The following is a 17,591-nucleotide window of genomic DNA, read 5'->3' as shown; positions in this document are numbered from 1 at the left end:
ATCTATCCCAATGAGAGGAAGCACACAAATTAATCTGGTTCTGATTGTAATTAGCGAGCAAGTGCGTGAATCAGCACATTCGTTGGAAATAGTGTTAACGTGGTAACAGCGCTTAGCCTTGTAATGAGGACGTGATTTTAAGTAATTTATTGCCTTGTGCTTGTGATTAATATTACCTGATGGAAACGGAACCCTAAGAATGGATACATTTCATACATTAAAGTGAACTTTTGTACCTTGTGTAGAGCCTTTTGACGAAGATCATGAGTGGCTTTAATTTAGTAATGTTTTCTTCAGATATGTTAATATCAAGATTTCATGCTTATGGTTTCAAAATCGTCGTTATTTGAAAAAATGATTATGGCAGGGTTGTTTTGTGCTTGACTGTGAGTTAATATATTGAAAAATACTAGTTTTGGCATCAAAAACTTAAACTAAACACATCAGTACTAGCATAAAAAGGAAAATCATGTAGTTAAAAAAACAGTTGGATATTAAAGATATGTGTACTCGGTAGCTTTCAATAATATTGTTTTAACGATTTTATCAATTTATATTTATACATAAACTAAACTTTCTTTTAAACAATTCCTATAACATATATGACACTTTTGAATTATCAAGTCCTATAACATAGATGACATTATCTACTCTGATAGAATTTCCAAAACATACAAATAATTGTTGTTATCTTTTTTTGTGTAATTCAACGCATGGTATTTGGAAAAAGTAAATGCTATCTATCTATATATATATATATATAAATTTCGTGTCACGGTGTTTGTTGCGAGCAACCTCCGAAACGGCTGGATCATTTTCAACGAAACTTTGCACACACCTTATGGTGGTATGAGAATCGGCTTTAAGACTCACATCATTTTCAGAAGTTGCACTAAACTTAATTTATTAGCAATTTTCTAACTCCCATACAAAGGACATGATTGTTGTTGTTGTATACAGCACTTTGACAGTCGGTGTGAAGCGCGGTTTACACTCGGTGTAAGGTGTGGTTTACACTCGCTGTGAAATGCCTAGCGGTTTACGATGCTGTCACAAATATCCATAATGACAAAATAGAGATGTAGTACTTTAGTTTGAGAATAATGAATTAAAAAATACATGCTATTTTGCTTTGTCCTATTTGATGTTTGATGTTCCAAAACGAACTAATATGCTTGCTTTAATAATTGTAACATAAACATGTTTGGTTGCTGATGTTGAACTCGCAAGTGTAAACAACATTTTTCGTTATGGTGTATTTTTTGGGTCTGCCTGGCTGCGGTCTTACCCGGCGCTCTGGCACCAATCGAACATACAAAATGTATGGGATTTGATATGTTCGATTTGATATCAAACAAATCGAACATGTCAAATTCCATACATTTTTCATGTTCGATGTCGTGTTTGATTGGTGCCAGAGCGCCACTGTATGTGTACATGGGGCTATTGAATGAGTAGCAGTTATCTATGCATACAAGTGACATTTGAGAGCTTAGAAGCAAACTCACGTTAATACTTTTGTTTGTGCAATTTGAGTATCATAACTTTGTAACAACATAAAAATTTTAATCGATATATCGGAAAAAACACGTAGGTAATATAAAGTTCCTTCAAAAAAACATTGCTATCCCTTTATTGATATCATTATTCTTTACAATTCTGTTTTTCATTAATTGGCGATTTATAGTAAACAATGCCAGCAAGGCGGAATATAGGACGAATAACGAATACAGCAGCAAGTATGAGAAGGAGCAGAGCTGAAAGAACATCTGATCGAATAGATCGTGACAATTTAAGTGTGCGTGAAGGAATGTCACAGTTACGCGCATTTCAGTCACAACACAATCAAATAGGGCGAAATCAACAACGACGATTAGAAAGAGCACAAACGCGCCGGTTCGTAACTAACATCCGCAGAACATATGACCAACAACGACAACAAGAGCATCGAGCTTTTTCATATTCTTCCTTCCATCGAATTGCATTTCAATACGAGCCTGACATTGCATATTATAACCATTCAAAAGTTGTAATAGGCTCCATGGATCAGGAATGTCTCTTCTGCCATGCACTTAAATTCAAACATGAACCAGCTGGAATGTGTTGCGCTTCTGGAAAAGTTTATTTGCCATCACTTGAGACACCACCGGAACCGTTGAAAGGTTTACTTACAGATACAGATTCTGATTCTGCCATGTTTCTGAAATCCATCCGAAAATTCAAATCGTGTTTCCAAATGACCTCTTTTGGAGCGACCGAAATAGTTTCCAACGCTTCTTCAAATGGTTAAATATTCAATTTTACATTTAAAATTAAAGGCCAAGTTTACCACAAAGTAGGGTCGTTATTACCAATGCCAAATACTACCCCTAAATTTTTATTTCATGGGTGGTGACGATAACAATCGTGTAGATACGCGTTGTAGTTTCACTAACCTCAGTTCGATCAGTGCCAGACGCATTGTCTATGAATTGGACGCCCTTTTGAATGAGCATAATGTGTTATTGAATTCTTTTAAATCACATATGCACGAATTAACAAGTGATAATTATGCTATTGTCATTAATCCGGATAAAACCCCATCCGGAGAACGTGTGCGTAGATTCAATGCACCTGTCATGAATGACGTTGCTGGAATCGTTGTCGGCGACCGCACGTCTACGCGAGCAATCGTTATCCGAAGAAGGAACAACAATCTGGAGTTCATTTCGGATACACATCGCTCCTATGATGCTCTCCAATATCGGCTCATCTTCTGGAAAGGGCAAAACGGATACTGTATTAATATTAAACAACGGGATCCAATTACAGGTAATGTCTTACTAAAACAGCAACATATTTTTATTCTACAAACTGTATGTTTCTTTTTATATACATTTTGTTATAGGAAACGAAACAAACAAAAAAGTTAGCTCTATGGATTTTTATTCATATCGTTTGATGGTTAGACGCAACGAGGATAACTTAATTCTTCGATGTCGTGAACTATTCCAACAATTTATTGTTGACATGTATGCAAAGGTAGAGAACGAAAGTCTACGATATCTACGTCACAATCAAAAGAAACTGCGAGCAGAAGAATATATCCATTTGCGAGACGCTATTATGAGCAATGTAAACAGTGCCGATATTGGTAATAATGTTATTCTACCATCATCGTATGTGGCTAGTCCACGTCATATGCAAGAGTATATACAGGATGCAATGACATTCGTACGGGAATACGGAAGACCATGTTTATTGATCACTTTTACATGTAATCCAAAGTGGGAAGAGATTACATGTTTGCTATTGCCCGGACAAAATGCAACACACCGTCATGATATAACAGCACGAGTGTTCAAGCAAAAATTGAAATCTTTAATGAACCTAATAACAAAAATGGATGTATTTGGACCTACACGTTGCTGGATGTACTCAGTTGAATGGCAAAAGCGAGGATTACCTCATGCTCATATTTTAATTTGGTTAGTCGATACAATACGTCCTGAAGACATTGATAGCTTGATATCGGCGGAAATTCCCGATCCGTCAAGAGATCAGCTACTCTTTGATATTGTTACGACTAACATGATTCATGGTCCATGCGGCGCTCTTAATTCTTTATCGCCTTGCTTGGCAGAAGGAAAATGTACAAAACGTTTCCTACACACATAAAATCAACCAAGACTCATTCATTGATATTGACAATCGATGGGTTGTGCCATATTCGCCACTTTTAACAAAAACATTTAACGCTCATATCAATGTTGAATTCTGCAGTTCGGTGAAGAGCATCAAATACATCTGTAAATACATCAACAAAGGTTCCGATGTGACCGTATTCAATATTCAAAATACTGAAGTAAATACTGCTGGATCAATTACCAACGACGAAATAACGGGCTATCAAATTGGTCGATACATTAGTTCCAATGAAGCCGTCTGGCGTATATTTGGTTTTCAAATTCATGAACGGTATCCGGCTGTTGTTCACTTAGCCGTCCATCTCGAAAACGGTCAACGCGTTTTTTTTTCTGAGGAAAATGCAATTGATCGTGCTACAAATCCACCGAGAACAACACTAACTGCATTTTTTCAACTATGTAACCGTACGGATGTATTAGGTGCCTTTGCTCGGACTCTCCACTATTCCGAAGTACCGCGGTTTTTTACATGGCATCAAACAAAACAATGGATGCCCCGTAAACAAGGCATACCAGTAGATGCATGTCCTGGCCTGTTTAAATTAAATACCTTAGGCCGTGTTTATACCATAAATCCAAAGCAGATAGAGTGCTTCTACTTACGACTTTTGTTGATAAATGTTATTGGCCCCTTATCGTTTGAAAATATACGTAAAGTAAATGGGCAACAACATTCAACATATAAAGATGCATGTCTTGCATTGGGCTTGCTGGAAAATGAAAACCATTGGCACGATATGATGGCTGAAGCTACTCTTGATTGTACAGCAACCCAGATACGACTTCTTTTTGCTATAGTATTGACTACATCTTTTCCGGTACAAGCAAGCACATTGTGGGAAACTTACAAGGATTATATGACTGACGATATACTGCATAGAATAAGGATGTCCCACAATGACCTAACGATGCCATACAGCGATTCTATGTATAATGAGGCATTGATCGCTATTCAAGATCTATGTATTATCATTGCTAATTTATCCCTTCATCATTTTGGGTTAAATTCACCAAATCGAGCTGCATCTGATGTAGTGGACACTGAAGTTAATCGTGAACTGCAATACAATATTACAGCAATGGAAGACATTGTTGCTCGCAACGTTCCACTGTTGAATGATGAACAATCAATGATTTACGAACAAATCATGCTGGCAGTATCACAGGGAGAGGGTGGTCTCTTTTTCTTGGATGCCCCAGGTGGCACTGGAAAAACTTTTCTAATTTCGTTAATTCTTACCAAAATATGATCTAATAATGATATCGCGTTAGCCGTTGCATCATCTGGAATTGCAGCAACATTTTTAGAAGGAGGAAGAACAGCGCATTCAGCATTTAAATTACCGTTGAACTTTCATAATAACCCAGCTGCAGTGTGCAATATAAAAAAACAATCGTCTATGGCCAAAGATCTGCAAAACTGTAAAATTATCATATGGGATGAATGTACTATGGCTCACAAAAATTCATTGGAAGCACTTAATAGAACACTCAAAGATTTAAGAAATAACAATCAACTCTTTGGAGGTATTTTACTACTCCTATCGGGTGATTTCAGGCAAACACTTCCAGTGATTCCACGATCAACATATGCTGATGAGATCAACGCTTGCTTGAAGTTGACGCCATTATGGCATAATTTTCAAAAGCTACAGCTTAGCAAAAACATGCGCGTTGAAATACTTCAGGATTCATCAGCTATGACTTTCTCTGATCAATTGTTAGATATTGGCAACGGAAAAGTTCCTTTCCATGGCGATACTGGTTGCATTACATTGCCATCAAATTTTTGTACAGTCGTCGATTCCCAGCAGACACTCATAGATTGCATATTTCCCGATTTACAAACTCAATATGTACATCAATCGTGGCTTGCAGAAAGAGCTATTCTTGCAGTAAAAAATGTCGACGTTGAAGAATTAAACTTCCAAATACAAGAAACATTGCCTGGTGATTTGGTTTCCTACAAATCATTTGATACAGTTTGTGATTCCCACGAAGCTGCTAATTATCCAACAGAGTTATTGAACTCTTTAAATTTACCAGGCATGGCTCCACATGTACTCAGATTAAAAGTTGGATCACCAGTTATACTGCTAAGAAACTTGAATCCACCACGTTTGTGTAATGGCACGCGACTGGTAATTAAAAAATTAAAGAAAAATATTATAGAAGCAACAGTTATAAATGGCAAATTTGTTAATGAAAATGTGCTACTACCACGCATTCCAATGTTCTCAACTGATTCAACAACTGAGTTTAAGCGCGTGCAATTTCCAATCAAGCTGGCTTTTGCAATGACAATTAATAAATCCCAAGGTCAAACGATGTCTATTTGCGGTTTAGACTTACGAACATCGTGTTTTTCGCATGGACAATTATATGTGGCATGTTCTCGCGTGGGTAAACTTTCCAATCTATACATACTAGCTAAAGACAGATTGACCAAAAATATCGTCCATTCATTAGCGCTTCGAGATTTGCATTAGAGATTCATAGTAGTTATATGTGTGTGACAAGTATGTAATTATTTGCATGTAAATAAATCAATATACGTAATTCTACACTGTTTTACTGTTCCAAATTATGTTCTTAAACATATTATTTGAGTAATTAACGTCAATGACACCAATGAAAACAAACAAAATGAATAAAAAATTGAATGTTAATTTAAACACCTATATTTGCAACTTCAAATACTTAATCGGCAACTAATAAAATGTGGGATAAAACTAGGTTTACCGGGCCAGCTAGTATTAAATAAAATAATAAAAAAAATTGAAATGGTTTTGTATAATAATTTAGTAATGTTTTCTTTTATCATGCCCTGCTGTTCTATAAAAAATAACAATTTTTTCTTCAATAATCTGGTTCAATAATCAATAGATAGTTCTTTGATCGGAGGTTTTTTCCTATATTTTCAACTACGGTAGTTCTAAACATTAAGAAAAAAACATGGTGGGGCTAGCTAAATTATTCAAACAATGATGAAGGAGAATGATTTGAACCCATTGCAAATCACCACATAATAATTCAGAGTACATTCAACAAACATATTCAAATCAATAAAAACTTGTATACTGAATACTTCTACCTATAATAAGGATCTTAAGTTTTTCTTAGACGAAATTGACATTGAAAAGGCATTTTTTTGCTGATGCGAGCGAATTAGAATTGTAAAATAATTAATCAATTGATAGATTATGCAGTTTCTTGCCTCATAGGGACCAGGGTTCTCGAAACATTTCAGTTTGCGGGTCGCAGTGCTTCAAAACTATCGTTATTGAGGGCCATTTTACGTTACCATGAGCTGATTGGCGAACGTTTAAATCTTGTTTTAGATAAGAAAGTACTAACTAACCATATTAAATTTCAACAGCTTTCTTGTATTGAAGCTCAAGTATATTATTAAAAAAAGTAAAAAATAAATCTGGATATTGAATCAATCTGCTTTTTTAACTTTACAAAGTCATCTTCTACGTGGACATGCAAGCCTGTAAAGGATTTCGAGACTTATTCACTATCACACGCACTTGAATAGTCAGTCCTTGCTACGGAGGCCGGACAATTGAACCCACCACGGGTATGATGTTAAGCCGTACGGCTATACCACGGGATTGCTCTTACGAAGTCATCGCGGGCGGGTTTAAAGGGTTTTTAAGGCTGCATACGGCTGCCGTAGTTTGGAGACCCCTGATCTATAGTTCTAGATTAAATGAAATTGCCTTACGTATACTATAGATTTAACATGCTGCTCATATGATTCAAAATACATGATACATACGTATAAAAGTGTAGTTCACAGTTGAAAACTGTGTTTGAGTAACAAAAATAAGGCATTTAATATAATAAACTATTTAATATAAAAGTATGTTTATTTCATGAAAGTCATTGAATAATTTTGTCATTTCGAAAACAGTAAGTAGCACCCGCCAATGACATCTACTGTGAGCTGTAATGTGCAATAACAGTGTGCGATAACAATGTGCAATAATGTGCGAAAACAGTGTTCTCAAACAATAACTTGGTAAATATTAAAATAAGAAAACGAGAACCATTTGTTAACGAAAAACCAAAACATTGAATAATTGATTCAAGGAAAGCTGTATCCAGAGAATCGATTAAAATTTAATTAAATATGCCAAAACAAGAGCGCTTAAAGCGATTTTCATGTTTCTCAATGTCAACTTTTAAAAGTTTTAGCCATCGTAGGATGTTGCTAAAAGTTCACCAGAAAAAAGCATCAAGAAAAATACAATCGGAGTGTTTTCGTTGTATCGCATTGTACATTTCTATTTAGCATACAAGTTATAAAAAAATAATATTTGCATCCATAAACGGTGTGACACATATCTACTTTACTAAGTGATTCCACATCTGTTTAGATTTACTAGAAAAAATATGAATTTGCCATTAGATGGTACAATCCAGAGTGTTATTCCGTTTAAAGCTACGTACATTGATACACAAACATGCCTTATAAGTGTCTTGTTTGCTTAAAGTGTTGCCAGCTACTGACATTCATCTGTCGATTTCGAGGGCCACTTTGCGAGCGGGGGTGGATCCGAATACTAGCATCATACTTACAGTGGTTGATTCGGAGGACGGCTTAGGATGCAATGTTGGAGGCCACTGCCACCGATGGCCCCGCTCCCGACCGCTCCGGCTCCGCTGCTCGTTGACGGGAACACTATGACCGGGTCCGAGCATCGCTTCAGATATTCTAGAACAGGAGGATGAGTAGAAAAGTTACTTTGAGAACATCGACCGTTCCAGTGACATCAACTTTGCTGGTGGTTGGTGGTTGGTGGATGAAGGAGGCGAACACACACGTTCGTGCAAACGTGAAGGAGGGGTGCTTCTACAGAGCATTGTGCTGCTACTACAGAGGAAAACCAACGCAGAGGAGAGTACGGTGGCGCCGAGAGCTGCAATGGTGATTGATCGGATTGATACTTGGAGCTACTGCAAGTGAGGTAAGGGGGCTTGTAACTTTACACAAAATGGTGAGCATGTCTGGAACACTACACACGTTACTGCCATCAAGTACACTTTACTGTCATACTTACTGTACTTCCGTTTGTTGAGCTTCTCCTCGTCACTCTCGTTGATGTCATAGCCCATGATGTAGGAAGAGTAGTCGTCGCCGTGACCGTACGCACTGCTCTTGCGATGGCTGTGATGCTCCTTGGCGCTCGATCGCCTGGTGCCAGTAACGTTCGGCCGATAGTGCAGCTCAACGTCGCAGCTGGATTGTTTGAGAAAGCTACGCTGCTTGCGCTGGGTTTGTTGCTGGTTCGGTTGAGCTAAGTTTGCGGTTAAGGGTTGCATGACACCTGCGGAGATGCCCAAAACTGCATCCGAGACGCCTTCGCCAGCTATGGGAGCTGCAGCCGATCCTTTGCTAGCCCGTCTGGAAGGGATGGGTGAGTGACCATCGGCTGGCGGATGCGCTTCACCCCGACAGAGGGAGTCGAGCAGGATCGATGGTGATGAGGGCCGATGGTGCTGCTGGCGATTATTGGTAAGGTGGTGCTGTTGCAGCTTCACCAGATCACTAACCGGTGGCGAATGTCGTGCGGTAGATGCTATCACAGGTAGGTTGGATGCCGTCAGCTGGTTAAAGCTTTCGATGAGTCCGAGTGGAGGCGAAGACGGCGCCTCTTGCTGCTGCGGCTGCTGCTGCTGTTGCTGTGCGGAATGGGCGGCCCGACCGATGGACACTGCACCAGCAGAATGGTTACTGTTATGGGGTTGCGTTAATTTGTTTCTCTTACTAGCGCTACTACTACTGCTATTATCGCCTAGAAATAGTGCTGACTTTTTGCCGCCGCTAGCCACCTGGCTGGTCGGCTTGTCCTTCCCTATCACAGTGGAGTTGTTGTGCTGATGCTGCTGCTGCTGTGGCTGCTGTTGCTGTTCCTGATCCCGAGCCGACTGGCTGAGATCCACCACGAACGAGGTATCACAGTCGATGGCGCTCGCTTTGGTCGATGACTTTGGCTGCTGATAGGTGGCCGTACTGAATGTCAGGTGGCGTCCTTCGGCCGTTGGCTTCTGGCGTGGCAGTATTGGGCTGTTCTGGGCGCTGATCGATTTCGCTTCGAGTACGCGCAGTCGGTTGGCAACGGCATTGCCGGCGGACAGATACGATCCCAATCCGTACCGCGATCGGGTCGAGTTCTTGATGATGGATATAGGTTCCGAGGCAATGCTGCGCCGCATATCCGACACATCGCTAACACCATCCAGCTCGATCGACACATTTGTAGCACTATCTTCCAAATCGTAGTGAGCGCTGAGTGGGTCCGATTCGGGCTCGATCTCGATGGAAACCGGTTCCAGCAGGGAGGACTTCCGTGGTGCGTTAGCCGACGTACGACCACTGCCTTTACGATTTTCAAGCGATTCGGGACTTTTCGTTGAGCTCGACTCGGCAGCGGATATCCGGGACGCACCAGAAGCTCGATTTGGCGCACTCACCTTCGGCGAACTACCCTCCTCGACAAGCACGGCCGGTTCCACACTCGTTGTTGCCACGACCACATTCCCATCGGCATCGACCAGCGACGAAAGGTCGCCGATCTCGACGATAACCTCATCAACTCCGTCGCTAATCGTGGAGTTTTCCACCCCAAGGCTCGCTTCCGGCACCGCACTCCCATAGGTGTAGCAACCGGCATCGAGACCTTCCCGCTGCTGACGGTCCACGCTTCCTGCCGTTCCATTATGACCCGGACATAACGGTTCGATGGCTGCGTTTGCACCATCGCTACTATTGCTATTGCTAGCAGAAACCTCCCGATGGCAACAGCCGCTTCCGCCCGCTCCACCCGTTGATATCTTCCGCCCGAAAAGGATACGCCGCAGGAGGCGCGACTTTTTGTGGCGTTTCTTTAGCTCGCACTCGCGCTTGATGGCCAGTATCTTGTTCTCGACCAGCGTCGAAAAGACGGCCTCGAACTGAATGGCCCTGTTCAGATCCTCCAGTGTGCCGTTGGTACACACGCCCTTGTCCACCTTCATCGTTGCAGGACAGGGGCCGTCCGCCCGCTACCTCGCCGAGGGCGGATGAAGGTCACAAACAAACGATTGACCTTGCCAGATTTGTTACCAATGTACCGACCGCTGTACCGAGTGGTGTGCAATAATTTTACGAGGCTTAAGAATGGTTATCTGCTGGACTGAGTGAATTTTCTTTTGTATTTTGTCCACAGTTCGTTGCGCCACATCGGAAGCTCTTAATGACCGAATAATTTCAGTGCTTCATTTTGCTCAGCGCAGTTGTTTTATTCATTTCGTTTATCTTTTTCACGTTTGAAACCTTTAAGCAAATCGATAAAGTTGGGTAGCGTTGCATTACATTATAGCATTGACTAACTTTAGTTGGAAATCAACGGATTTAGAATGATGACGGTTGGAAGCTATTCTACGGTCTGTACACTGTAAGATTGCATCATCCTGCAAAGATAAGGATGAAAATAAGAATGTTATTACTATGAGGATACACATAATTGCGATAAAAATATTGAAAAACAGTAGTTTAGTTTACGTTGTTAGACAAACCATACTGTTCATACAATTGATTGTTACAGTTTTAAGCAAATTGTTGCGGCTCCCTTTAAACTTTTTGATTTTATTAAGCCTTCAACTTTATTACGTATCGTAGGATTTAAAATCACGTCTGAATAGTTTAGCGTTCAACGATCAAGAGAACGGTCAAGTCCACCCTTATATGTGTGTTTCCTGTACTAATCTTCCGCTAACGACCTGCCACTTCACGCGTTTACAATTGAAAACCTAGTTCGTTCGAACAATCGTAACACAAATATTAAATTAGAATCTTAAATTAAAAATATAATAATTTCTAAATTTTTCGGATCTTTTTTTAGATATTATATATTTTTTATTTAATTATTACAGTTATGGAGAATTTCAATTTATTTCAATACGTTACGAGTACGATTCAAAAACAGATGCGTTAAGTCGATTGTAAACAAGTAAAAGAGAACATCGATCCATTTTGTAAAAACTATAGTGTCAACCAATATAAGGGGCTCGTTCGGTGGGGCAGTCGTCAACTCACACGATTTAACATCATGCCCGTCGTGGGTTCAAGCCTAGATTTGACGGCTCGTCCCGTTTCAAGGATGTAATATCCGGCTACTTGTGGTACTGAAAAAGTTTTGAAAGCCTGTGTAGGCCCCGCATGTCTGCGTAGGACGTTACGCCAAACAGAAGAGAAAGTCAATGTTTAGATCAATAACTAATCAAATTTAAACCAAATTAAAAGACTATTGTTCACGATTTGTTTGTTTTAATTATCAATCAAGACTTTGAAAAAATATCATAATTGTATAGATCATGTTAGCGTATTAGATTTCCTTGATTGCTCTAAATACACTAAACATTACGATATTAAATAAGTACATTTTCATCTTTAATCCTGCAAAGTGTTATGTTAGCTTGAGTTCATTTTCACAATATGAAGTAATTTTAAGCAACTAAATTCTATCATAAAATACTAACATTTTCCCAATGTCACATAATGGCATTCGCATCGAGTCATTCAATCATTTGCCACCTCAATTCCGCCGACCGTATGGTGTGTTTATTTTAATGAAAATGAATGAGGTGCCAAAATAAATACAAATAGTTGTACCAGCAACGCTTCAATGTGATTGATTTAGGGTGATTTATAATCATATCCCTTCCGGTCACCTCCTTTCGTATCGCTGTGATCGCGATTTATGGCATCTGGTAAAGGGTAATGGTTTGAACTGTACTACTATTTCGATGATTAATGTACAAATTTAACGGACATTAATTTATACTAATTATGTCCAAAGTTAATAACGGTTGACATCACGTTTGAAAATAAATTTAAAAAACACTGCTTAAACAAAAAAACACGGCTTAAAATATTAATTGGATTTATATAATTTATTTCTATCTTTTGATCAATTTGTGTTAGATTAAATTTATACAAAAAGTATTTTAGCATTTTATTAGAAAATGGTACTAAATGTGTTGAAAACCCTTTTCCAAAAAAACAATATATGGTTTCTTAACATAAACATGGTTTCTTGTAGTAAAGAAAATATCATCGCAAAACAACTTTTAAAGGAAGCTTAAGAAGCCCTTCAAACAGCTCAGCATCATGAGACTTCGAGTAACAAGATGCCTTCACCTTCAACAGTACCGAAATCGAGTCATCAATTATGCACTTTGTGTGCATTGCATCAACCATCAATGTGTGAGAGTGTGTGTGATGTGCATAGCACAAAGACATTGAGTTTGCATTTCAAAGTGTGATCAAGTGTAGGGTTGTTCACACGTTTGACTAATTAACGTTTTGCAGATTAACGTTAAGAGTACACTCAGATGATACGCTACCATGGCTGCTGCAGTCATATTGTACATTATGTTCTAAAATATCTAAAATATGAAGAGTATAAAGTTTTAATTTAAAATATTTAAATCGTAAATAATAATTATAAATTACCGTGCTGTTCTTGAAAATTGATGATTTTTACAATTCATAATTTAATTTATAGTTAAAATAACGATAGAAGTTGGTTATATTTCATTATTGTTTCACAAAGAATATACGATTATATTTTAAAGAGTCTGTAAACACACCAAATTTGAGTAGAAGCAACGTGTAGTTTTTGCAGCTGAACTGTTCAACCCCAAACATATCGCGATAGAACTTCATCGGAGAGAACGGAGACGGTTTATAAGTAAGTGAAGTAAAACCTTTGCTATCAGCCCTGTTGGTGAGTAGAGTGTGAAAACAGCAGCCGTTAAAAATTCATTCTCTGCTTTCGGTTTTTGGCTGATGATGTGTCTGTTCGGCGGGAATTGAATACGTTTCGTCGTCCTCGCGCTTGCCACTTCTTTGCGAGTGCTTATCACTCGTTCACGAGTGCCTCTGGGGCGCGGTGCCGGCATCTTTTACGATCAATTCCCCTTTTTTACATCCTTTCATTCCCATCCTGCGGCTGTTTGTTTCTGCAACGCAGCATAAGAAGTTTGAAGCTTCTGCGAGCGCGTGTGTTTGCACCGTGCAATTAAGTTGTGATTGTGTTGGATCGTGTGTTACTTTCCATCCTTTTTTGTGTTACGTCCTTTTTCATCCGCCATGGCAGCACGTATGGACAAAGCTGGGAAATCTGATGCCACCCCTTTTCTGAAGCCGCAACTTGGGGAATAAACATGTGCTCATAAATTTGTTATGAACAAATAAATTTGACAGGCAAATGATTCCGACTTGCGGGAAATAGCACAAACGTGCCCGATGGCACTATATCACACTGCTCGAGTGGAAGCTTTTTTACTCAGCAAGTAGGTACGGTGCTGTAATCGATTCTGTACGAGCATACAAGTCGGTCGATATGGCGGTGCATGTGCTATTGGAACGCCAACAAGCAAAAGTAATGAATAAAAAGATTTTTTTCACACTACACACGCACACATGCAATGGAAGTACGATATAAACTGTGAGAGAAGGAAAACAAAATGTAGCAGTGATAAAGAAATAGTGCTAGAATGATGAATGGTGAGGTTAAAGAGTAAAGTATGATTTAAAGACGGCACAACCAAGGGCTAAAAAAATCCAAGCACAAACTGTACGTCAGATTTGCGGCTGGCATGGGAGGGATAAACGTTATGCATTGGACTATCCATACATCTTTTCGGGTGGCTTTGGTGACAGGTCGAGCTTAAACGTATTATGTGGGGTTGTTTTTAGCCCTCCTTTGATCGTTCCCTTTTCGCGCCGAGTCATTTGGTTACGCTTAAAATATGATTTTGCTCCTGGATTACTACATATTTAGGGGTTCACTGGAAGGGTTAAATTGTGCGCATTGCGGATTTTTCATCACAGTTAAAACGGTGTGTAAATAACGGGACGTTGAATGTTAGAGAGGATGCAAAATGCGGTAGAAGGGTTTCATTATGCTTTTTGATAAATGAATGCAGCAGTGACGTTAAGTGTGAGCATTTCAATGAACAGCGATAAAAAAAATGTGTTGTCATAGCTTTTGACTTTGATTGATTTTAAAATATGTTAATTAAAATGTTAAAATTTGAAGTTATAAAGTTTTGTAAATACTACAGTAGTTCTTTAGTAAAAAAATAGTATACCTTAGGTTTCAATCGGGATGATATCGGCTTAAACAGACTTAGCAGAATTACTGATTATTTTTCTAACAGAACGACGATCCGTATTGAAACAATGTATGTACATATAATTAGTATTGGTACATATAATAAAATTACAAATTAAAACTCATATATGGCATACATTTTTTGTACATATTTATTATAAACGAGCGGTCACTTCGCGAGCGTTTCATTGTTGCCAAAAGGAAGAGGCTTTTACCATCTTACGTTTGAATGAGAAACCTAACGAATTAGGAATTAGGAATTTTAGGCAATTGGAAGCATAAAGTACTTAATTTACTGACCACTGTTATATACTTTATTAAAATGGGTAGACACCCATTATTATGCGTTTGGCATCGCACTGCTTTAAAATTAAAAGTTTAGACTCGAAAGCCCCGGATAATAGACACAACTTTCTTCTTTTTTTATTATTTGGCACAAAAACCGTTATCAGTCAACAACCTCCTGTATCACTGGTGGGCTTTGACATTCGGTGACTTATTGATTCCCTCCATAGCAGGATAGCTAGTTCTGCTTATGGACTTATGGCACGGTCTATTTGGGACTTGAACCCATGACGGGCATGTTGTTAAGTAGTACGAGTTGACGACTGTACTTAAGACCGGACAACTAGACTAGACTATTAATTTAATTAAATGAAACTTCAATCATTCCAGTTTTTGTGATACAAATACAATCAAACAGGCCGGGTGTTCTTTATGCATATAATAGAAAATATGTACAACATATTTCATTCATTTCCAAGATCTGTTAGCAAGACATAACGATAGATCCATAAGTCCTACAACACGTTTATAAATTCCTTTGCTTTGTTGAATGGTTCATCGTCCAGATGACAGTCTTGAAAATGAGCATGATAATTTTTTTTTTTCTTTTGGCTCAACAACCGTTGCCGGTCAAGGCCTGCCTGTACCACATAACTTGTGGGTTTGGCTTTCAGTGACTTATTGATCCCCCCATAGCAGGATAGTCAGTCCTACGTATGGCGGCACGGTCCATTTGGGGCTTGAACCCATGACGGGCATGTTGTTAAGTCGTACAAGTTGACGACTGTACTACGAGACCGGCCCCGATAATTTATTACTTAATTTAATTATTTATTTATTTATACATATATTTTGCTATTATTTATATTTATATTTCAAACACTCCACCCCCTCGCCCTCACCACTGAAAATAAACTCAAAATTTGAGTAAAGTCCACTTAAAACCGAAAAATTAATCAATTACAGCAAGCATGTTACTGCTAATGAAACTTTTCAAAAGTTTTACCGGGAAATTATCAACCGATGATAATGGAAGCAACAGTGTTGTCCATTAAGTTGAAACACTTCAACCGTCCTATGTTTGGATTTAGCAGCAAACAGGTGGTAATTGATAGAACTTTTCGTATTTGTTCCCGAGTTCGTTTGTTTGTGCCGTCTTTTTTCAACTTTTCCAGAAGCCGACCATATCACAACCACTTGCAGCATGTCTTTACATGTGTTTGCTTTGTTTTTTATCTTCTCTGCAAAATGCTCTGATATTGAACCAGACTGTTAATGGAAGTTACACCTGGGTTCGGTGTAAATAAAAAAATCCCATGGAAATTTTCTCTTCTCTCCACGGCAGCAATTGCATTGAAAGAAAGAAGAAAGAAACCAAACTCATCGCCTCTCAGTGTAGTATTATAGTGTGCGAGCAGTAGCTTACATACACGACTGACCTATATAAATTTATACTAGCGCAATCTCACGGTCGTTTAGGTCGGTATGGGAAAATTTGGCACTGTGCCATAGATATTGGAGGAATTGTTTACATAAACAGTCGGGGGAGTTATGCCGGATCTTGGAAAAATTAGAAAACAGTATTGGATGCCAACCATGTGCAAGAGGTCAGCGGCATGGATGTAACGGTACATTTCAAATCTCCATCGTTGGGCAGTAGACAAGTGAAGTACCATAGTGGAAATGTATAAAGGTGCAACAAAAATGTACCTTTTCAAATATACATGTCAAATGTTTTTGTTTTTAGATTTCATTTAAAACTAGCAAAGGTACAGAAAAAAAACAACATTGAGATGATTTCAGATTCTCTTTTTAGATGGCATAATAATTAAAAATTTAGAACACGACTTGTTTATTACATTGCGCAACAAATTATCACGATTACTACTATTTTTTATGTATTTGTTACATAAATTGAGCAGGAGAAGTAGTCCCTATCCTCTACATCCGCTGATTTATGTTCATGGCTTCATAGACTCGCAACGAAGCATATTGTGTGATGTGTGTTTCAATCAAAATTTCGTTTTATCTCCGTACTTAATCTACACACTATCGGTGCTTGTCTGTTCCGTCGATACCAACCAAAGGGAACATGAGAATCTGAACTTGTTTAACATAATCCAAGCCACATATGGCAAAGACACGGAGTAAATATCTTATGCTTCTTTTCCAGCTTTTCCTATAGCAAGTACACTCAAGCAACAGCGACCAAGCAAGGCGCAAAGTCTTTATCCGGTAAAGGATACTGGCTGTGCGAAAGTGAAACGAAGCTTATTGGCAGTTTTTATGTATTCGATAATCCTTTCCTCCTTCGGTTTGGGTGTGGATTGCCATTTTCGTAATAACATTATGGCTCCGGCCCGGGGTACCACGTCGCACAGAGTACTTTTCTCTACCGTGCCATAACCAACGGTGTACCGTGATGGGATATAGCCCGGCCAGGAAATGA

At 38.9% G+C, this 17,591-nt stretch overlaps 1 protein-coding gene across 8 annotated transcripts in view; it reads right to left on the bottom strand.

Annotated features, from left to right (window-relative positions):
- Nucleotides 1-17,591, bottom strand: part of LOC121591439 — a 111,203-nt gene that overhangs the window by 66,629 nt on the left and 26,983 nt on the right. For 7 of the 8 annotated variants that reach the window (XM_041911912.1, XM_041911918.1, XM_041911920.1 and 4 more), the window contains exons 3-4: nt 8,756-11,147; nt 8,274-8,415 (exon numbers count right to left, since the gene is read on the bottom strand). In XM_041911912.1, the coding sequence (XP_041767846.1) occupies nt 8,274-8,415; nt 8,756-10,712 (2,099 nt within the window). In that variant the 5' untranslated portion in view covers nt 10,713-11,147. The remainder of the gene's footprint in view (nt 1-8,273; nt 8,416-8,755; nt 11,148-17,591) is intronic. The other variant, XM_041911919.1, reaches the window with a different exon arrangement.

Source organism: Anopheles merus, chromosome 2L (assembly GCF_017562075.2).
Source record: "Anopheles merus strain MAF chromosome 2L, AmerM5.1, whole genome shotgun sequence".
Lineage (NCBI taxonomy): Eukaryota > Metazoa > Arthropoda > Insecta > Diptera > Culicidae > Anopheles > Anopheles merus.
This window is presented reverse-complemented; position numbering and strand designations above follow the sequence as displayed.